General features: G+C 44.5%; 1 protein-coding gene across 14 annotated transcripts in view; it reads left to right on the top strand.

Annotated features, from left to right (window-relative positions):
* GPHN (gephyrin) overlaps window positions 1–23,772 on the top strand; it is a 1,323,901-nt gene that overhangs the window by 591,734 nt on the left and 708,395 nt on the right. For all 14 annotated transcript variants that reach the window (XM_069208894.1, XM_069208895.1, XM_069208892.1 and 11 more), the window contains exon 3: window positions 7,369–7,426. In XM_069208894.1, the coding sequence (XP_069064995.1) occupies window positions 7,369–7,426 (58 nt within the window). The remainder of the gene's footprint in view (window positions 1–7,368; window positions 7,427–23,772) is intronic.

Below are 23,772 nucleotides of genomic sequence, written 5' to 3'. Positions count from 1 at the left end.
CCAACATTGGTTTTCGGAGCTCCTGCTGCTCTCAGAGATAGACCGCATTCCACTGAAGGTCTCACCGCAGCTCCTTACAAGGAACGAGGGTCAAGTTTTGCATCCGGACCCCAAATCCCTAAAGTTATCAGCTTGGCTCCTGAACACAATGAGTTTGCCCATTTAAACATTCACCCAGAATGTCGGGAGATACTTTCAAACGCCTGAGTGGATAGTCAAACAACTCATACTCTCTAAAGTTGAAAAGGTTTTGTTTGTGATGTCAGAAAGAGTAGATTGATCCACTATTGTCGCCACCAGAGTGCATTTTGCCCTACCCCCTCCATCTGGCGTCAATGGGGTTGGCTCATGCATCTATCGGAGTGCACTTGGCAGCCATGTCTCGTTTCAGGCGTTCGCCGACATCACCATCTGTATGTCCTCTAGATTTGTAACACAGTTTCTAAAAGGGCTCTTTCGAGTTTTTCCACCAGTAAGACCTCCTCCAGCCTCCTGGCAGCTCAACACGGTTCTGTATCAGCTTATGAGACATCCATTTTAACCCATTCACAAAGCGGATTTGAAGCACTTAATGTGGAAAGTAGCTCTTCTCCTGGCCCTTACTTCTTCTAGACGTATCAGTAAAATCCAGGCTTTATCCGTTCAAGAACCTTTCCTTCAATTTAGGTATGATAGAGTGATACTTCGTCCAAACCCAAAATTTGTTACAAAAGTGCCATCAGACTTTCATATTAACGAGCCTATGATCTTGAAGTCTTTCTTTCCAAACCCGTCATCTCCGGCGGAAAGGGCTCTCCATTCGTTGGACATCAAAAGGGATCTTAAATTTTATTTGGAGAGAACCAAACATTTTCGCAAGACTACACAGTTATTTGTCACTTATAGCGCCCCTCGGAGGGGACAGGCCCTATCCAAGCAGAGTATAGCAAGGTGGATAGGAGCTGTTATAAAGTTTTGTCACCAAGCAGCTGCTAAACCTTTACATTCTTTAGTAAAGGCACACTCAAGAGAGCTGTTTCAGAATCAATGGCACTGTTTGCAGGTGTGTCCCTACAAGACATTTGCAGAGCGGCCACCTGGAGAAGTACCCACACGTTTACAAGGTACTACTGTCTAGATTCCATGCCTCAAGGAGATGTAGCAGTTGGACAGGCAGTCCTGGGACATTTTCTCCAGTAACGGTGAGCTAATTTTACCTCCCTCCATCCTTCTTTTCTGGTACGCACATTGCATGGTTTAATGGTTGTGCTTTGCATGTAGATATAGTTATTGTCGGACATAAATATGTATGCTCATAAGTAACAGCATCTTTACAGGTTAGAATGCGATCATGTCTTTACAGTTAAGATAGCTATCTGTCACTAATTCAAACTATGTATTGTCAATGCAATGTGCTATAAATACTGCTTTATAGTCTGATTCAAGCATGTGAATTGATGACAGTTCCAATACTGGAGTAAGGAAATACTTTACTTATCTGTAACTATAGTTCTCCAGTATTGGAATCTTTCAAAGATTCACATGCAACTCACCCACCTTCCTGGGTAAGCTCACCTTTGTTACTTTCTCTGTCAACTTTTAGGATACGCACTAGTGCTTAGAAAATCTGAGGTACTGGAGCTTCTCTCAGGAGGGTTCTAGAGGGTGGGGTAATCTGATTGGTTAAGGCTCAAGTTTGGTCATTTTTACATAAGGACTTAGTTAGATTTCTAAAAAATAGAGTTCTAAGTTATTGCTGTTATGTCTTTGGGGACATTGTCTTTTCTAAGGTACCGGGGACTCCCATTCTACGACGGGGAATGATTCAAGCATGTGAATCTATGAAAGATTCCAATACTGGAGAACTATAGTTACAGGTAAGTAACTTATTTCTTTATAGAGTAAAATTAAAAAAACACCATGTACATATTATGTATGGCTCCCTGATAGAAAGCCATTGGTGTGAATAACCGGCTCGAGTAACTGTATTAAAACCCACTAACTCACTGCTGTGACAAATCAATCAGTTATTTTTAGAGCGTGCCACTCACCCATAGGGTCTCAAGGCGCTGTGGGGTATGTCCTCAGGGTTCAGTTGAAGAGCCAAGTCTTGAGGTCCTTCTTGAATTGAGGTATCAGTGGTGACTGTCTGAGGTGCAGAGGTAAGGTGTTCCAACCTTTAGCTGCCAGGTAGGTGAAAGATATTCCTCCAGCTGAGGTCTTCTTTATACGGGGTACGTTGGCGAGTGACTGCTGGGAGGAGCGGAGAGGTCTGGAAGGGGGAGTACAAGGTGAGGTGATGGTTGAGGTAGCTGGATCCGATGTTGTGGAGGGCTCTGTAGGCATGTATGAGGAGTTTGAAGTTGATCTTCTTCTCGACGGTGAGCCAGTGGAGGTCTCTCAGGTGTCCTGTGATGTGTTCTCGGCGAGGGATGATCAGGACAAGTCTGGTGGCGACGTTCTGGATTTGTTGCAGTTTGCTCAGGTTCTTCTTGTAGGTTCCGGCATAGAGGGTGTTGCCATAGTCAAGTCTGCCCGTGAACAGGGCATGTGTTGTGGTTTTTTGGCAGTCGATTGGTGTCCATTTGGAAATCTTCCATAGGAGTAGCAGGGTGTGGAAGCAACGGAGTTGACCAGTCTTGTCGAGGTGAGTGCTGAGTCGAGGATGCCGCTGAGGTTTCATGCATGGCCTGTAGGGGTGGGGGGCCCTTTGAATGTTGAGGGCCACCAGGAGCCATCCCAGGAAGAGGATCTCGGTCTTGTCGGCGTTCATCTTAAGGTCGCTCTCCTTCATCCAGGTGGCGACTGCTTCCATCCGACTTTGAAATTCTTCTTGGCTGTTGAGGGGTTTTCGGTCAGGGAGATGAACAGCTGGGTGTCATCAGTGTAGGAAACTGCTTCCCACTGTTGGTATGTCATAACGGAATTCCAAGATGCCATGGCTCAACCATATAAGAGCCTGTCAAAGCGGTGCCGGACACCAGAAAGCCCAGAGGACACAGAGTGGTGGAGGTGGATGGCCAGATTTTTTTCATTATGGACAAGGAACAGAGGCCATGCTGTGTATGGGCCCCCATACCTTCTCTGCTCCTGTATAGTAGTTGAAAGCAAGGACAGATGATTTTGGGGTCCATGTACAACATCAAATTATAGATTGATAAAAAGATAATTATAGGGATGATTTTCACAGATGGGTTCTGACCTGAGTGACAGCATAGACAATGCAAGCTTTGCTTAGGGTTTTACAAGGGTAGCCTGCCTGAACCTATAGGACTTCCCTCCCGGGGCTGCATGGTAAAGAAGGTCCAGAGTCACAGAATGACCTTGCCTTCCTGGAAGAATTGCATTGGAATAGTTGTCCCTGTTACCACAGAGAACATAGTCTGTTTAGGCTTGGGAGCATAGAATGGCCTGAGATACAGAACACTGATCTTCACTGGAAGTATTCCAGTAGACTGGTTGAAATTGGATATTTATTGTTAACCCACTTGCATCTGGGTAAAAGAGACTACAGTCAGTCATTTCTGTTTGCATCTTACTCTTGCGCCCCACTTAAGATTCCCAACCTTCACAAAAGTTTCCAAGACCAAAGGGTAACATTTTCAGTGGGGACCACACCATCTTCAAACTGACCCTTTCACTTTCAGGTCCATTAAGAAGGATTCCTAGGTGCCTGTCAGCTACATGGAGGACATTGTTGCATATATGCATGCTGTTCCTTACCTCTGTGAAAATTAACCATCTACCACATGGTGATATGTGACAAGTGCCCTAATGTATATTTGTGCGCGTAGTGCTCCAATGTTACCTTGCATATTTGTAAAACAACACCATTCGCGGCTGGCGACTTGAAAAAGTGGCGGGCGGGGGGAATAAAACAAAAATAAACAATACAAATACAAAATAAACTTACCTGCACGTCGCCGCCGCTCTCCGCTGCACTGCAGGCACAGGCTCCCAGCCTGCCCTGTGCCAATCGTTGCGCTGCTCAGAGCAGCATTATGAGTGGCTGGAGCGCTCCGGGGCAGACTGGGAGCCTGTGCAGGCTCTCTCCAACTCGGCAACACAGTGCCAGGTTGGAGAGAGCCCTTGTGCGCAGGTGTGTTTGACTGGCCCGAGACGGCTAGTCAAACACACATGCGTACTGATGGGAGTGCTCTGTGCACTACCCTCACTGCTTGTCACCCCATAGCCCGCCCCTTTAGAAATAAAAGGATAATAAACACTGTTTATTATCCTTTTATGTTTAAAGGGATTCAGCTCCTGCTGCTGCTGGCTGGGGGGGAGAGGGGGCGACACTCCTCTGCCCAAGCAGAGGAGCCGCCCCTGAACAACAAGTTACCACAAACACTGTGATACCCTTACACATTGAGCTAGCTGTTATACACAACGTTTGCATCACCTGCAAATGTCTGCTATCAAAATTTAGAAAAGCATATAAATAAAAAATCATAAATTTACATTCATGAAATGTTCACCATATTGTAGTAGAGGTCCAAAACCTCTTATACCATTACCTAGATATAGAAAACAATATGCAACTGGTTTAGTAGAATTTTCACCGGGATGAGATATTTTGTCTTAAGAAAGTTGTTGGCGTGCTGCACATTCAACACTGGTATAGGTTACAATTGTGAGGGTTCATATCCCTCTTTTTATTTTAAAAAGTATGTGCTTGATGTCAGGTGTTACGCATTTTTCATATGGTTACACATTAGTCATGTGTAAGACGTGTTTTCCATATTTTGCCTTAAGTCTTACTATTGTTCTGGAATTATAAAGTGAATAAGACTAAAATAAGCGAATTGCGTTGCACTTCACAGTTCTTCACAGTACCTGCTGTAGGGGATTCCCTTAACAAGGTTTGAAACTCTTCCCTGTGACATATAATTCCATTTTAAGATGCAGACCCAGAGGGTTTCCTGATGTCTATGCAGCATCGTGCAGCATGCAGATAAAGGCATGTGAATTCGGCGGTAGCAGCCAACATCTTACACACTGTAAGGAGTGTGCGATTAATATATAACTGTGTAATCCTAGAGGTAGCATTTTTTTATTGTAACCAGTTGCTAACAAGAGCAGTTAATGATACGTTCAAAGTTAGGGTGGAGTTTTCCAACCCTGTAGTTATTGGTTACCCTCATGTCACATAATGGGAAAGAAGTGACGTAGTCTCATGAACCCTCTTACTCCTGTTCCTCACAAGCCATTAGATGCTGAAGGAGGTGGAGCCACACAGGAAAGTGTGCACTTGACTTCGAAGAGGTCCAAGTAGATCCACTCCTAGTTGCATCGTTCTCCCTCACCAAACACCCCACTAATGTGACAAAAAATGGCACACTGTATGACCTCTGTATGGCCGAGGAGCTGATGTAGCCAGCAGGAGATTGGTAGGCAGATGGGCCCTGTTGGAGGCTTGAGGAACATTTTGGGGGTGAAAGAGTCTGGGCCAGAAGTACTTCTGGGGGCTTAAGAATAGAGATTTTAGGGCAAGATGTACAAAGCATATTTGAGATCGCAAACATGGAGTTTGTGCTTGCTTTTGTAATGTATTAATCCCATTTTAGAAGCCTGAAATTTTTTTCCGATACCTAAAATGAGATTCCAAGTGGATGCCAATTTGGTATGTGGAAGGGGTGTCTTGTAGGTGTCCCTTCCAGCTACCAAATTGGTATCTTATATATCTTATGTATCAGTGTTTTGTGACCGCAATCTAGTCACACAACATAGAAAAGTTACCAACACCTCTAAGGGGGCTGTAACCGATTTGCAAAAGTGAAGGGGTCCTCTTGAAAAACACATTTCTCTTTGTGAATATAAAAAGAAACATTTACTGGGGAGGAGGCAGTGGCCCAGAGGGCCACTGTATGCTCCCACACATTTTTATTTTAAATGCAGCCCTGTTGCCTCTAGAAAAAAAAAAAAAAAAAAAGCAATCACAGACATGATGGTCTGCTACCCATCCCTGTGATGTGCACCAATACTAGTGAGTTACAATTTCCTGTCTATTATTGAGGTAGGCTGGGTTGCGACCTGCTGTGATTTGGAATTTTGTGATCTGATTTATTAGTACATAGGTCAGTTCGCAAAATTATTTTTGATTTGCAAAATGTTGATGTGCGTTTTGTGCTTCTGGCCCAGTTTTGCCAATTAACAGGCATCTAGCCTGATTGAACCTATCTAGGTCCAATGAGCAAGTGGGCAAAATATGTCCATTAAGTAACATTAAGCAACATATACATGAAAGGTTTTTTTAAATTAACAAAGATTATTTTGAAGAGCAGTTTTGGAAAAGTGGTGCATTTCGGTTCACTTCAGTGACACGAGGCACATATGTGTGACATGTTGGATCAAACGTGATAAAATCCAGTTTCCTAATGAACACCCTCCATTCTGGATACCATATAGACATGATGTCTATAGAGCCAAATGGTCTGAGTTAGAGTTTGGCAGATGGGTACTCCATCACAAACGTGACTGATATCCCATCCACTTCATTACAAGTGCCAAACTCTAAACCAGGCCTCTAGCTTGCACTTACGATCACTGATGTCCAGAAATCCTCAAGGATCTGTTTGCGTGGTAGCTTTAGTGCAGCATGTTAAACCAGTGATCTGGACATTTTTCATTCTTTAAATAACGTTTAGCCAATATCAGGAGTAAATACCGGGATATGTTTAACAATATACCACCACTCACGATGTTATGTTTTTTCTAATGTGAATAATGTAAATAAGTTTATACTTTCGCGGTTATTAATGTTTCCTGCTAGGATTGTAGCTGTAAGCTTTTAAAGTTGTGTATTGCTTAGTCAATCACTCTGCGCTTGTGTTAATGTCACAAAAGGGAAATCCTACTCGCAGTAGCATGGCACAGCTCATATAGTTCAGAAGGGGAAAGAAGCGGAACATGCAAGTCATCAACCTAACAAAGAAATTAAAATTCATCTGGACCTTAATGCATGCTGCATTCTGGCTGCCAAGGTATCCGTGTAAAAGATAATTTATATCGCTGGTCTTTACAGCAAGTGAGAGCCAAAAAGTGCTGAACCGATCCATGCTTCAGTCCTTGCCAAACTTCTCATACAGCTTTTATGGACATTTTAAGAGGCAGTGTGCAAGTCCATCTGGCCTGGATCTTCAGTGCCCTAGCATACTAAGAGCTTGGGAAGCAAATTAGGCACAGTGTCCTGAAAGTGCCAACAAATCAGTAGGATGACCCCTTGAATCTAGTAAATGTATATGCTCTTGCATAGCGTGCTGTGCTTTGACACCGTTCACCTATGAGAACACTAAGATCAGAATGTGCGTGTTGGAGGTTAATATTGGTGGAGTTATTGTGCAGCAACCTGTTTGTTTTAATATTTTGTACTTATGTCTTGAATTTCAGGTTGGGTGGGACCATTTCTGCGTACAAAATAGTGCCAGACGAAATAGATGATATCAAGGTACAGTATCGTTTTTCTTATGCTTAAATGCATTGTTATTACAATCATAGGCCGGCTGCTCTCTAAAGAGCTTCCACTGGTTTTCAAACACTTGTTTGTACATGTCCCTTCTTCCTTTAGCTGTCATGTTGCTGCCCATTGTTGATTTTCAAGCAGGTTCTGAAAGATGGTGGAACGGATGCCTGTTACTTTTAACTGGGGCATTAAAGGGCATTTACCCGAGATTCCAATTGATTGATGGTGCAAACTCAGCCCTACCGCTTAATGAGAGCATCAAAATGCCGTACGACATTGAACGTTAACACACGTGTTGGTCTGTGTGGCACTGGTGTAGTGGCTTCCAAAGGGTATCACTGTCCGACTCATCCATCCACGCTGATGCAATTCTTAACATAGAGGTGGGGAAACGGGGAGTCTTTACCTTCTCCTTAGGTGGCCAGTAGGGCCATAAAGATCTGGGGTGGCCAACAAGGAGTATCTATCACTTCACTTGAAACTGGAGGCGGAAGTTATGAGAGTGATAGCTTATAAAATGTGTGTAAAATGTAAAACTGCACTGTTAAGTAGAGGATGAGTTAGAATGCACTGCTTCCATATGAGAAGTCACCATTACTATATTTTAAAATGTAGAATGAGGACATATTGGGCAAACAGAGTCTACATGCTCACAACCCTCCATTACGAATGCCAGCCTCTCCGGCGCCATCATACAGGCTTGCAGTGATTGCAAGTGTCTGCACACTCATATTAGCATAATTATGCAGGATGGTGGAGCCCTATACTTTCTCTGTAGATCGCGAGCAGGAAATTAAAGATATAGGATGGTCGAGAAAAGGAAGTGGGTGCACGCTAACTGTTGACTGCGGACAAGGAAGGGTGTGTTGTAGCATTGATAGTATGCTTCGTACCCGTGATGGAGTCCTGAAGCGCTCAGATTTTCCTGGGTGCCCTTTCTCAATGCATGGTTGAAAAAACTGTTCGTTGTAGTATGGCCTATATGTGGGAGCGGTTAGATGACAGCCATGCTCTAAGCCTGATGTGGCAGTGCGGTGCTTGAACTTGAAGGGTTGTGGATTGTGTGAGAGTAGATGCAGTCAAGGACATTAGCTCAAGGCAGCCTAATGTCCATGATACTGTAATCCATTTGTGAATATCTGAAGGAAGTCCCTCGTCTCTCTAAGGTGTGCCATTCAGAATGTTAATGACTCAATGGGTTATCTTCACCGAGGAGTGTTGCACATTTGTATTATTTTAATGTAATACAATCTCGCCATGTGGTTTCCTTTCAAGTGCTGCTGCAGAAAGCCTGGCCTCCTTCCAAGGACCACGTTCAGTAACTTTAATCCAGCACTTTGTATTTTTATTTGCTTTCCAAGACTTCTGTGAAAGAGAAAAATGTGCAGATAGATTGGAAATCTTGGGATATACAGTTCCTATTTTTAGCCGAAGGTTGCAGGTGGGGCCCAGCTGCATGCATATTTGGGGACGAGCACTTATTTTAACTTAACAAACTTTGATTTAGATCAAGAGAGAGAAAAACACAAAAGAGAGAATGAAGGAGGAATAAAAAGATGGAAAATAGTGGCAAAGGGATGAAGCAAGGATGATGAACAACCTGCAAGAGTGAGATAAAGAGGCTGGGAGTGTCTGGTGGTAGATTAAAGAGGCATGAGGAGGAATCACAGCTACACTGCTTTGGAATTCAGCATCCCTACCATTCAAAGCACTGGTCGCAGGTGTTACTAGGCAATACGTGTGGGAGAAGTATAAGTGGCACAGTACTCAATGGATCATAATTAGACATTTTGAACAGTACACACAAGGAGCTAATTGTGTGGTCAGACAGGAGAAAGTGTGCTATATGGAGGATGAAGATAGCCTTTGCAACATAAAGGGGCAGTAAGCCATTTTGAAGCCCAGGTTGAACATGTTGCGCTGCTATTTCCCAAACTCCAAACACACTACTTCCAGCACCAACTGGTTTGTAACAGAGAGGAAAGTCCCCTTTTCCCTAGAACTCTACATTGTCCTTTGAACTTTTGTCCAGCACCGAAGTGCTAAGTGTTTCCTCAGGACTGGCACTTGGTTATGTTGGTTTGGCCATCTAGTGCGAGTGTTGGATGTGTTGAAGTGCTGGGCTTCACTTTTATGTACAACTGTGTGGTGGTATGTGTTGTCCTTCTGACCTTGTGTGTGTTACTTGAGGAATATGAAGAAAGTCAATGTCATCTGCATAGTTTAGTAATATGAGATGGATGACTGGGGACATTGTGTACGAGTGTAGTTGTGATGACAGGTTTGTACTAATGTTTGATCAAGGAAGGTTTGTGTTAAGGTGATGTATGATTGAACTTTCCGTTTCTGTTTTATTTGTGCCTTGAATTATAGTCTTAAGGATGACGGGGAGGCCTTCTGTCGACAGAAGTGGATGGATTCTATATCCTAGCACATCGCGTGACTGAGTGTCCGTAACTATGTCTTGTGTCCATAAACGTTATATGATGTCATTGTGAGAGTGCGGACATGTGGTGGTAGGTTACAGGACTTCCAAGTTTTGGACTGCTGTGCATTAGTAACCACAACCTAGTTGTTGTTTGGTTCCTTTGTTAGACATCAGGTGTGAGATTGCTCACGCCTTGACCCATGCTGGAGTATCTGTGACTGTGTGTGTGTGTGTGTGTGTGTGTCTCGGTGAGTATTAGAGTGTTTAACAACTTGTGGTTGGGTGAATGTGTAAGCTAGGCATGTTCGATCATGAGTGAGTGTGAATGATTGTCCCTGAACTTCATATGCAAGGGAATGATTAGACTTCATTTTGTTATTTGTAAGAAAGGGAGGTGTGTAGTACCCTGTGTATCCATCATCTCCTGTATGTCTGAGCTGGTGTCTTTGATGCAGAGAGTGAATGATGTAGTAGAAGATTGATGTGTGGTCTGCAGTGGAAGGTAGGAGATAGGGACAAATGGACAGAGGATGGATCCCTGACAGATTACAGCAACAGCAGATAGTTGCTAAGGACCTAACAATGAAAAAAATAAATGACCTCTCACCTGATTGGTACGGTAGTCTTGTATGAAGAGTATGCCCTCTAATTACAACACACAGCAATACTTTTGCCTTCATTCCAGCTATATATTACTTTTACTCCCAGGTTCCCGCCAACATCCATCATTCCCCGCCCTCTATTCTCGGCCCCTTTCATCATGATGCTTGCCCCCTCCCTCTCCCTGAACTGTTCTCGTTGCTTCCTGCCACCCATACTGCTCATCCTCCTGTTTTTTTGTCCTCTCATTAACCCATTACCTGGGGTGTGCCCATCGTTCTCTTTAGATCGAGGTGCCTCGTCCGTGTGCTCGACTCCGAGTGAATTCTAGTGGGGCCAATTTTTGATCCAAGGACATGCACTTACTTCAGGCATAGGCCGCAGCCCTCTTCTCCTTTACAAAATTTGCTCCACACCCTCTACTTCCTTAAAGTCCTGTTGCATATTTCTCCATTTCCTTAAATAAATGCTCCTTTCCTCGCTCTTATGATCCTAACGCCCCTCACCTGCTTCCTTCCAGTTGTACTGTCCGCCCCACCCTTTTTTCAACTAACACTGCTACTTCCCACAGCCCTCCTGTATTCTGTGCTACTTCCTCCACAAGCAGGTTTGTCCCTTCCCTCGCACTTCTGCTCCAACCTTTCCATCCTTCTAGGCTCTTTTGCAGCCCTACTCACAGGCCTGCGCCTGATTCCTCCCGTCACAGCCAAGATCTCCTCCCCTCTTGGTGCTTTCCTCCTCCCTTTCACAGACCTCTCCTTCCCACCATTTACAGCCCTCCTTACATTTCCCAGTATGGAGCACAGCAAATATATATTATCAGCCGGTTGTAAAAGTGCCCACAGCAGGAGTTCATGTCTTATATGTTTGCATTACTATAGGGCAACTCAAATCATCAGCCTCATAAGGATGAAGCCTGAGAGCCCCTGCCAATATTTAAACTCGATCATAATATATCAGAAGAGTTATTCAAATGGAAATAAGCATTGGTAAAGTTGTGAAACTACATTAAACTGACCATCACTCAAAAAGGAGGAATTACATTTCCATCATTTCCATCCTTCGTTTGGTGATAGGCGAGCCAATCATGATGCCACAGTGCATGATCAGATACACAAATAGAATGAATCAATTTAAGGATACAGTAAACTAGGAGTTAAGTTCTAACTTTAAAGCATATATTCTATTCTCGATTGTGATGCATGAGTGGCCGAATAAAAGGAAGCATCCTGCCAATCCGGCTTGCACATCTGAAAAGTCCTGAGTTATCACATTTTTAAACAGTTTCTGCATTATTGGTACAACACTCACATCTTTAGTTTCTGTCTAGAAGTGGATACAAATTGGTTAAAGTATCCTTCATTAATAACATTTTGAGCAGCCAAACCTCTGTTTGATAGTGTTCCAGAATGTTTCATAAATATTATTTAGACAGTACATATTACAAATCGATACATTTCAGTCTGAATAAAATGCTTCAGAAATTATATCTGTAGGAAGCTGGCTCTGTATATATTATATCGAAATGAGATATAGTGTGCACAGAGTCCAGGGGTTCCCCAGAGGCTTAACAGGGGCTAAAGTAGATAATACTAATGCTCTCTTTTGCGGTAGTGTGGTTGAGCATTTAGGCTTATCAGAGGGTAGTGCAAAGCATTTGTTGTATACACACAGGCAATATATGAAGCACCCACACAATGACTAACTCCAGGCCAATTGTTTTTATATAGCTAAATATATTGTTACTTTATTTCTAGAACCAAAAGGATCTTGTTGCAGGTAAGTACATTGGCAAGTAAGTATCAAGCATATATATCAACGCCACATAGTTTAGGTTTGACAAAGAAAACGATCTACACGTATCAATTTTCTGTTTCAAAAGTTGACACAGTGCAATTTTCAACACAGTCCTGGGGGGAAAGTGTTAGTGAAGTTTTGCGGTAAGTACTAGACTTATAGTTCAGTCTCTGTGGCTTAGGATGTGCACTGGTCAGGGTTCAAGTTAACCCCAAGTACATGCCACCAGCAACACGGGGCCAGCCGTGTGCAGAGGTCAAAGTTGCTGTCGGGTTTAAAATGGGATTCTATGGAGACTGGGAGCACTCTGAAATAGATCTGCCAGCAGGTAAGTACCCGTGACTTCTGAGGGTAGAACTGGGGGATTTAGGTAAGCACCCGGGGTGGGGGGGATCACAGGTCAGCACCAAACACACACACACTCAGCGACACAGGGGCGGCCGGGGGCAAGGTGCAAACGTATTGTTGGGCTCCAAGTGCTTTTCAATAGAAGGACCTCAGGGGTTACAAGGAGCTGCAGACTGGGTCCATGGGGTCGGTTCTGAAAAATCACAGGCTGGACAAGGAGGAGAACCGCCTGCTGAATGTTGCTGCACCGGTGGTCGGATTACCCAAGGCCAGGGGACTGCGAATGCCAAATCATTTGGTGTCAGTAGTCTTCTCTGCTGGGTGGGGGCGGGGGGCGGGTGGGGGAAGGTCGGCTTAGCAGTTCTTCTTTCTTCTCGTCGTCTTCTTGAGATCGCCAGGAATCTGGTGAGCTAGGTTCAATGGAGCTCTTAAATCCTAGGTTTAGGGGCGTTACAGGGGTCAGGGCGCAGTAGCCAATGGCTACTATCCCTGAGGATGACTACACCCTTCCAGTGTCCACTCCCTTTGGGAAGGGGGACACAGTCCTAGCCCTATTGGTCCCTCTCCTCCAAACCAAGATGGAGGATTCTGCAGGGAGCGGGTCACTTCAGCTTTGGACACCTTAGGGGTGGTCCTAGCTGACGTGGTCACTCCTCCCTTTTTTATCTAATTTTCCTGCCTGACCTGCGCCAAAAGTGGAGTCTGGTCTGGAGGTTGGGCATCTCCACTAGCTGGGATGCCCTGGGGGTACAATAACAGGAGGCCTGAGCCTTTGAGGCTCACCACCAAATGTTACAGTTCCTGCAAGGGGGCGGTGTGAAGCACCTCCACCAAGAGCAGACTTTGTTTCTGGCTTCAGAGAGCACAAAGGCTCTCACCCAGGATGTCAGAAACCTGTCTGTCAGTGGTACAGACTGGTCAGTCCTGCACTAAAGGATTGGGTAAAATATAGGGGACATCTATAGGGTGCTCTCTGTGTGCATTTTCCAATAAATCCAACACTGACATCAGTGTGAGTTTATTGTGCTGGGAAGTTTGATATCAAACTTTCCAGGCTTCAGTGTAGCCATCATGGAGCTGTGGAGTTCGTAATGACAAACTCCCAGCCCATGTACTTAATATGGCCACACTTCACTTACAATGTCCAAGAATGGACTTAGACATTGTAGAGGCATATTGCTCATGCAGCTATGCCCTCACCTGTGTCTCCCTGCCTTAGGACTGTAAGGCCTGCTGGAGAGGTGACGTGCCTATGCCACAGACAGTGGTTTGTGGGCATGGCACCATGAGAGGGATGCCATTTCGACTTTACCCTTTTTCTCCCCACCAGCACATATAAGCTGCTTTGGCAGTGTGCATGTGTTTGGTGAAGGGTCCCTTAGGGATACTGCAAGCCGTAGGGACCCTGCTTGGTCACAGGGCTCTTTGTGCCACTGGTACCTTTTACATGGGACTTAGCTGTGTGCCAGGGGTGTGCCAATTGTGGAATAAATGGTACATTTTTTAGGGAAAGAACACAGGTGCCGGGGCCTTGTTAGCAGGAATCCAGCACACACGCAGTCAAGTTGGCATCAGATATCAGGCAAAAAGTGGGGGGTACTGGAAACAAGGGGCCTGTTTCCTACAATATTATTATGCAGTTGTTAGAAGTGGGGTCTCTAGTTGGCAGTCTGTTTACACCCTGTCCAATTCGGGACCCGCACTCTAGTCAGGTTAATGGAGTCATACTCCTAAGATAACCCCCTGCTTCACCTCCTTGGTAGCTTAGCACAAGCAGTCAGGCTAGCTCAGATGCTAGGTGTAAAGTATTTGTATCAACACACAGTAACAAAGTGAAAACACTACAAATGGGCACCGCACCAGTTTAGAAAAATAGCGAATATTTTTCTAAGTAAAACAAGACCAAAATGACAAAAATCCAACATACTCAAGCAAAGATATGAATTTTAAAATATGAAATTCCAATAAAAGCACTTAGAAACACAATAGCTCCAACTGGTGATATCACAGCTTTGTGATGGAGTCATTCCCAACAGTCCAAACCTACTTGTGAGGGAGTGCGGTGCAGGTCACAGAGTCGCACAGACCCCAGGTACAGTACCTTAGAAAGCCCAAGACATGGCACGGAGTCAGGAAGGTGAGGTGCCACTGGAGCCGGTGCAGCGTTGGTTCCGTATTGCTACACAGGACGTGAGGCGTCAGTTCCTTTCTGCTATGCAGGGGAGGAGAGGTGTCAGCTCATTACGGAGGCAGTGGAGGAGAGGCAGCGTTGGCGTCAAGGCGTCGGTTCCTTGCCATACGGCGGGGTCGATGAATCCTGCAGGTCAAGACGCGATGAGGCAACATTGCAGTGTTGCGGTCGCACCATGTGTCATGGCAGAGTTGGGTCACGTGGACATCGGTGACACAGTACTCAAGACCCATGGTGTTGCGGAACTTCGGAGGCACAGAACCGGCCCTACGTTGTTGGTCGCAGTCTTTGTAACTTCAGCTGAGACAACAGCTTCGGTTGCAGGCAGCGGAGCAGAGTCGGGCTGTGGTGCCAGTTCTGGAGTTGTCCTGATTGAATGTGCCTGGTTCTCCTTGTTTGTAGGCCAGCTTTCACTCCCAAGAGCCCATGAAGCTGAGTGGGCACCACCTGGTGAGCCAGGGTCCTCAAAACGAGAACCCAGGGGCTGGTAGGTGAAGTCTTTGCTGTTCCTACCGGAGACTTCTTAACAGAAGGCAAGCTCAGTCCAAGCCCTTGGAGAAACTTCACAAGCACGATACACAGCAACGTCCAGTCTTTGTCCTCTCAAAAGCAGAAGCTGCAACTGCAGACCAACCCAGCAAAGCAAATACACCAAAGGGCCAGTACTCCTCCCAGCTCTTCAGCTGTTCTCCTTGGCAGAGTTTCCTCTTGATCCAGAAGTGTTCTAAAATTTTGAGGTCGGTAGTCTAATACTTATACTCAGTTCTGCTTTTAAAGTAGGCAAACTTCAAAGGAAAGCCTTTGTAGTGCACAAGACCCCGTCTCTCCCTGTCCTGACCCCAGACACACAGTAGGAGGTTGGAGACTGTATTGTGTGAGGACAGGCACAGCCCTTTTCAGGTGCAGGTGTTGGCTTCTCCCAGCACTCTAGCCCAGGAAGACCCATCGGGATGTGCAGGGCACACCTCAGCTCCTTTTGTGTGACTGTCTAGAGTGAATTCACATCCAGCACAACTGTTGTCCTGACCCAGACGTGTATTCCACAGCTGGCAGAGGCACGGATGGGTTAAGCAAGAAAATGTAGACTTTCTAAAAGTGGCTTTTTTAAATTTACAATCTAAAAAACAACTTCACCAAAAGATGTTTTTTTTTAATTGTGAGTTCAGAGACCCAAAACCCCACATCTCTATCTGCTCCCAATGGGAAATTACACTTAAGATATTTCAAGGCAATCCCCAGGTTAACCTATTAGAGAGATAGGCCTTGCAATAGTGAAAACCGAATTGGGCAGTATTTCACTATCAGGACATGTAAAACACAGTAGTACATGCCCTACCTTTTAAATACACTGCACCCTGCCCATGGGGCTGCCTTGGGCCTACCTTAGGGGTGACCTACATGTAGTAAAAGGGAAGGTTTAGGCTTGGCAAGTGGGTACACATGCTGACGACAGAGCAATGTATGTCCTGTCATTTCAGAGAACAGCAACAATACTCTAAATGGGAAACATTGAGATAAAAAGCACAAAAGCACCTGTGAAGAAGATGAGAAAAATGAAATTTAAAATATTTTTTAAGAAATATAAATATACATAGTAGTATATATAGTAAGACTGTGATATAAATATTAAAATCAGATCAGTAAAAAATGACTACATGAAATTTTAAGTAATCATTGTATGGAACACATTTTTTAAGTATCCAGCTCGTCTTCCTTCTGTCTAAGCATAAATGCTTGCCGGGTCAGTGTAAGTTAGAGTTTTGTACAAATCTATATTGATAGGTAAGAACATATTGGGTTTGTAAATAAGTTAAGGTAGGCATGGTCGGAACAGACCATGCAATATCAGTATAAAATGTTTATGTCCAGTCCAGCTAGGTTGTTGGTTTTGTTTCGTTGACAATATTACTTTCATGCAATCTCTACGCCGCCATGCCACGCGTCCACCACATGCGCAGTTGCAGTGCATTCAGCCACACCTCTCTGTGGTAACCGCTGCCCATCCTTTAGTGTAGAACACCCAACACTGGTAGGCTTGACACACCTCCTCCACATGCATAAACCACACTGAGTGAGCGGTAAGGGATATCCCCAGCCATGCTTAGTGACAAGTGAAAACCTAGGTGACCGACCCTTTGCAGGCACTGTCAATTTTCAAAACACTTTAAAAGGCTTGTCAGTATTATCATTATACTTAGTTGTTTCTTAAAATTAAACGTGCATTTATGTAGCACAACTATTGAAGAAATAGCATACAAGATGCAAATATGTCCTACTTACAAAATGGCCTCTACAGGTGGAAGCAGAAGAACAAATACATATCAGTTACTGATGGGTGGCTCAGACTGTTCAGCATTTCAGATGCATTACGAATGAATGAGCATGAAATAGCTGAAGACATTTAAAAGGTGCGTTCAATTTCATATCGTCGGGCAGTCCTAGCACACACCCAAAGCACAGGTTTAAGTGGCCAAATAATGTTACTTTTTTTTCCAGTGAAACGGATAAAATGATCTGGCCACACAGAGTTCCCTTGAATTGTCATCTTGAATGTACCCCAATAACCTTGGTTGCAGCTGTCACAATGTGGTGTTTTCAAAACGTTTGGATGTTGTAGCCGTGTTTCCACCCCCTCCAAGGGCAAAGGTTTAGAGTAAGAAATTGATAGGAGGAGCTCATGCTAATATGTACCGGTGTAGGGGGGGAAAAGAACTTTAAATCATTGAACTCCGCATAGGATGGATGGCGATAGCCTTTGTTACTACTGTTCCAGGTCAGTAAAACGGCTGGTGAGCTTTAAAGTGAGGGGCACGAGTGCCCACATCATCTCTACAAGGAGCAATCCTTTACAGTGCTCATGTTCGCTGATCACAGACATCTTTCTTCTGGCTCATCTGCTCTCAGCGCTCTCTTTGGGAAAGACTCAATCTCTCGAGTGTAGCGCCTCGCGCTGACAGTGTCAGAAGGCGTTCTTGAGGACACGGCCAAAATGGCCACTACGCCCCTTACAATTCCATCTGACAGATTGGACTGACTGTCGGATGACAGTTCTTATGGCTTTTTCTGTAGACGATTAACCCAGCGAAGTGATTGTTCTTGCACTTAATTTTCATGACATCTACAGGCAAGATGGCGCTTGAGGGGAATCAGGCACAGGCGTGCATATACCCCCTTAGTCCCATCTGCACTGCACATCACTTAGGGCCAGATGTAGCAAGCAGTTTTGCCTATTCTGTGTCTATAGGGAAAATGTGTTCGTACATATGGGCCCAAGTGAGCAAGGAGACAGACTGACCATGCAGATGATTGACGGTTCAAGGGCACGGACGTCAGAGCTTGGAAGTCACTCGTGGAAGAGGGAACGAGTCTGCAGGCCTCTCTACCAGATGTTTGTGTTGCTCATTTTGATGAAAAGCAAACAAAAGCAAGTATGGTCAGTGTGTTCGTTCGTGTTCCACGACCAGCAATAAATCAACAACATGGGCAGCTTATCTACCTATCGCTATTCGATCCAAACTGACACAAGGTCAAAACTCGGGGGTTGCCAGCCAACCGGCGGTGTCAGCCTGTCACCCTGAATTCTGCCTCAACCACTAGATCATATTTTCAAGTGTTGTACCACAACTTTCAACGTGTCATCAGAGTATGGCATAATCACCGTGGATCACCTGTGATCATTGAAAGGGCACAACCAGTACAAAATCAGATTCGTCTTGGCTTCATTTGAAAAATGTAATTTAATCTGACACATAGGTGGGTAAGGCTGCTGCTTGGTGTGACCCTACAGTGCTGCTGCACCAGTGATAACCGTGTTCCTGCAGAAACATTCATGTTGTGATGATCAGAAGCACTTTAATTAGAGATAGAAATGGCGATATTTGAACCTCTTTTTTTTGTTGAGTAGCATAAATACCTTTCTTTTACCTTCCATAAATGACTCACTTTTGGTATCATATACACAGACATTTTCACATAAAGCATGATTCCTAAAGTTTTTTTGTTCACGTAAGTGTAATCGGCCCTTTCTGTCTGTAGCTGGGACTTACTGCAGTAGACAATCCACCATTAGTGGACTGTCCATAGTAGTGCTCCAGTGATTCTGGGATTGGGAGGGTGTATAATGCTGAAATATATGTGGACACCTACAAGTTCTACATTTGTGGGTCCTGTAAATTATCTGCAGGTCGATTCTCACCCCAGAAAATAGAGGTAAATATATTGTTGTACTAAGAGCCTGTCCACATGTTCCTTATTCATGCTTCTTGGGTTGTTTCTACCAGCGAAAATGTTTACATATTGGAGGAAAGTGCAGCAAAGAAAATAATATTTTTCCACCATTGGGCTTTTCTACGTGGATGACTAGCATTATGACTAGATATCCTTGCTTTTAATACATTTACATACATTTTTTTAGTAGCCTAAATTGCATAACTCTCTAAATATCATATGTGATGTCACCTATCATATGTGATGTCACCTATGTCTAGATGTTAAGGGCAATTATAATTGGAGGACAGAACTCCAACTGTCAGGATGGCGAAGGACATTATGTCTACCACCCTGACAGACTACTGGCCACTAAATTTATCGATCGCTGCTGGCCCAGCAGTGATCTCTGTACCTTGGCAATAAAAACAGTCATTGTGGTTCATGTCAAGATACAAACACTTTGATGGATGGCCGCCATCGGTTTTTATTCCCGTCCACAAATACTTGCAAACTTTTTCTTTTTCAAAAACAAACTTAAAGACACTCCCAAATTGAGAGTATGTTATTGAAAAACAAAAATGTAACCTTTTACCTTGGGTGTGGTGGTCACTATTTATTTTTTTCTGTCCCTCATCACCAGGTTTTAAATGGCAGTAACGGAGAGAAAAACAAGAACATTACCCCCCCCCCCCCCCCACCACCAGATATGGCAAGAATGTAGTTGCCTTCCCCTGACGACCTCTACTTTGTCATACTGTCAGAGGGACCTTTCCGTCGATGGTGCCAACTGGTGCTCTGTCAATGGAAAGGCGGAAGTGTACTGATTCTAAATGAGGCGGGCCTCGGTCAGTGACATCACACAGCATGGGTGCAAAAGATGTTGAGCAGCTGAAACAAACTTTGTGGTCCGATATAGCCAGCTGGACATCTCAATTTGCTGCATGCTCTTTATTACATAAAGAAACACATCATCTTGTAGTTGATGGTAAGTACAAGGTAACATAAAGCCTACCAGGATCAAGGAGACACTCACTGAACACCTCTGGTCTTCACGAGCTCTGTCTAGATTTCCACAGTGAATTAAACAAATGCAGTAATGAATTGAATGCTTGTATTAATCTCAGCCACTAATAATTACTCAGGCAACATCCCAGTCCATCATTATTTTATCTGTCATGCCACGTAACAGTATATGATGGCCATCGCGTGGAAGCTACAGGTTCATACATATTATCGTGTTTTGGCTTTTGACTGTTAAATAACTTCTAAATGCTTTATCTGTTTTCCTAAGTTAAGCCTGTCTGCTCTGTGACATAGCCACTAGGAGTTGAACCATGTTTGAATTATTAAAACTGTTTTTTACCCGGACACGTTTAAGGCCTTATTTCTTGTGTTGGACCCACATTGACCACAATTAATCACCCGCTCTGTAACAGTTATACTATTAAATCTGTTATTAAGGGGCTGATAGCTTGGTTACGTTTGTGGAGTACTTTAAAAGGGCAAACATCATTAGGCGAACCAGCTTTAACATATAGAAGTAGTTTAAATTTGGTATCTTCCTCAGTGGCTGTAATGGTGTCTATTATACGGAGATCAGCTATCTCCATATTGGTTGTGGGTGGAATGTGCAGTAATGTCAATTGCAAGTGAATATCATGATAGATAGCCTGGAGTCTATTAATAAAATCTTCAATTCATCCCAAAATAGTTGGACCAGAATGAGGGAACTGATGAGGTAATTAGGATCATACACGTCATTGATTACTTTAAAAAGAGTTCTAGTGGAATTAGAAATACTGGCCATCAATGAGTCATAGTAGGCAGTTTTAGATCTCCTCAAGCTTGCTCTATAATAGTTTAATTGAACCTTTTAGAGATGAAAGTAAGAGCTGTATGGCATATACAAGGCAAATGAGATGTACAACTGGCTGCTTGGAAACCAATACCTCCAGACATCCACTGATGCACAATAATTTGCTACGAAACAACAATGCAACCTTACCTCAGAGCAAAACAAACTGACCAACTGTGGAATGTTAAAATGCGGACCAGCCGTAGTTGTCAATGGCGTCTGGTTCATGCCGTCCACATCTAGCAAGCAACAGTACACAAGGCTGGAAGCCATAGAAATAACCTATTCCATGAAACCTTACCACCCAAGTTATCCTTCAAGACTGAACCGTGACCACAGTGCCTGAAGAACATCACTGAACCAGTGTCTCTTCTTCCTCCTAACACCTTTCAGGAATCCAATAGAACACGACTTAAAAAGTTGCCCAACTAAACAAGTGGTATGGCAATTCAGCACAACAGCTCCCCGCCAGAAATGCAATCCTGAATGACGACCGTAAATAGTCCCAGAACGGAAGCAATAAAACGTCTGCTGGAGGCACCCATTGTAATCCCCACCTGATCTAGAAAAAACACCTTAGGCAGATCTGGGATGGAAGCTTCTTCCTGCAGTCTTCAGAATCTGCCCGGAAGCAGTTCAGTTCTCTGCACTCCACCTTCTTCGTGAAGCAGATTCTGGGACCCTGGGCAGGAACTCTCTTTCCGCATTGTAGGCTCCTGCGGGTCTGCTGCCTGATGGTACCAAGACATTGGTGGGGTGTGTAATCTTCTTTTTGTCCCTTGTAGCAAGTGTTTTAAATCCTTTTTGTACCTCGGGGTTTCTTTGTCACAGCTAATAGTAAGACCATTACCTGTGCCTAGTGAGCTAAGTATATCCGATTTATTGTGTACATTCCACCTGGGAGAACCCTCACGCTCCACACCACTGGACAGTGACTTCACAGCACCGGCACACAGGACATCAGACAGTACTTTACAGCAGAAATGTCAACAGATAACCTGTTCGGAGTGAAGAGGCAGGCATTGATAGTCTAGGGTTGCCATGCCTTGTAAAGACTCCTGCAGAGTGCCCCTGGTGTTGGTTCTTGCCGTGATTCAGCTGGAGAAGCCACTGGTCGTTGTGATCTGTCATTGTGTAGGTGTGAACTAACATGCAGTGTCAAGCCAAGGAGTGCCATAGGCTGAGGTGACTCATTCAGCGGCCCAGTAGGATCGACTTGTACCTGCAGTCGCCGAGCCGGGCGAATGTAGGACCCCCTATATCAGGGGTCTTGAAACGGGGGGGGACAGGCCCTCTAAGGGGGCCTCAATCCAAGGTGGGGGGGGGGGGGAGGGGTCAGGCTCTGGCCAAAAGAAGTATTATGCCAATAAAAGGGCTTTGTTTAAAGGTGAAACAAATGAGCAGCAGTAAACCGCTCTGTAATGGCCATCACTAACCTGTTTTGTCATTTATATCCAAGCTGGGAGTATGTGTCAAAAGGGGAGGGACTCCAAATACTCCTAAAACCCCCACCCCTGTTTCTGATAATCAATGTTTAAATCAGTGTAGAGCTATTTATACATTGCCAGTTTAAACGGATAATTGTGAAAAATTCGGAGGGGGGCCGGTGATTTTATTTTTTTCCACTGAGGCGGGCCCAGTATTCAACATTTGAACCCCACTGCACTATATAGTGCATGTCTTGGTGTTTTTGAACAGGTTTGCGTGCAGTGCAGTAATTGAACCTATGTCTCCAGCTCCAGTTCATGATTTAATAATCTGTTGTCCATCATACCTGGACTAGCGGCTGGAAGATTGATTGCAGAACACCTCGTCTACGCTAGGGCTCCATCCCCAGCAAGGAAGGATAGATCTCCCATCTCTCCTTGAACAGTTCTTGGCTGCATGTCACGCGACATAAAGCTGGCATCAGGATGCTTCTTGGAGAGCTATTTTTAGGAGCCCCAAAGGAGCCCTCCTTTGAACATAATGAGCTTGAGTGGGCTTTCACCATTCTTTTGAAATTCATTTATAACTTCGGTTTACTGCCAGATTTTCCATGTCTACAGTAATCCAAACATAAACACGGTTCAGTTACTTTTACTTTGCCAGGGGCGACATGAAAAATATATTAGACCCTGGTCCCCAAGGTGGGCTGGGAAAAAGGAAGCATTGATAGGTCAGGCTGCCGGGTTTGTAGCGCACCGGTTGCTATGAAACAACTCCTCTCTGTACCAGTAGGTGCACGCGTACGTGCGTGTGTCTCTCTCTTCCAATGCCTGGCTGCACACTTCCAGGGCAGGCAGCCGATGCCGACCTCCACACTCTCCTTACACACAAAATATGAAATGCAAAAGCCCTCCGACTTCAGGACCTCGGCTGAAAGACACCTGCACAAAGAGAAGTGTGTGATGTATCACCTTGTTCAGTTGAGTTGCTGCCGTGGACTGAATGTATCGTTTAAGTGGCATTTGTCTTTTTGTTCTTGAATGGAAAAGGGTGGCATTTCAGTTGTTGAAGTCACGCCTAAGTGAGTGATTCAGACAGCCAAACCTTTCACCTGTATAGCATACACAGACTTTAGCCATCATTGTATATCTGTCTGACTGAGAGCACACTTAACATCTCTGTGGAAAAAATGCACAAAACCGGCAGTATGCCTCAAAAAGACCAAACCCAAGTTCTTAGCCTGGTGCCCCTTCAGAACCAGCGAGACGAGCATCAGTGGATTTGGAGTCCTTCCTTGCAAGAGTCCCGTGTGGGTAGGGGGCACCAGCTTATACGACTTCTTGTGGAACAGAATTCCAACTCCGTGCATGTAGGTTTGGGGAAGGGTGGCTAGTGTGATCACCACTGCTGATCTCTAGGTAAGAAAGGTGGCTCTTGCCATAAAAGCCCTACATCTAGGAGAAGACTGATGTGGA

The sequence above is a fragment of the Pleurodeles waltl genome, chromosome 9 (genome assembly GCF_031143425.1).
Source record: "Pleurodeles waltl isolate 20211129_DDA chromosome 9, aPleWal1.hap1.20221129, whole genome shotgun sequence".
Lineage (NCBI taxonomy): Eukaryota > Metazoa > Chordata > Amphibia > Caudata > Salamandridae > Pleurodeles > Pleurodeles waltl.
Note: the sequence above shows the minus strand (reverse complement) of the source record. Positions and strands in the feature narration are given on the sequence as shown.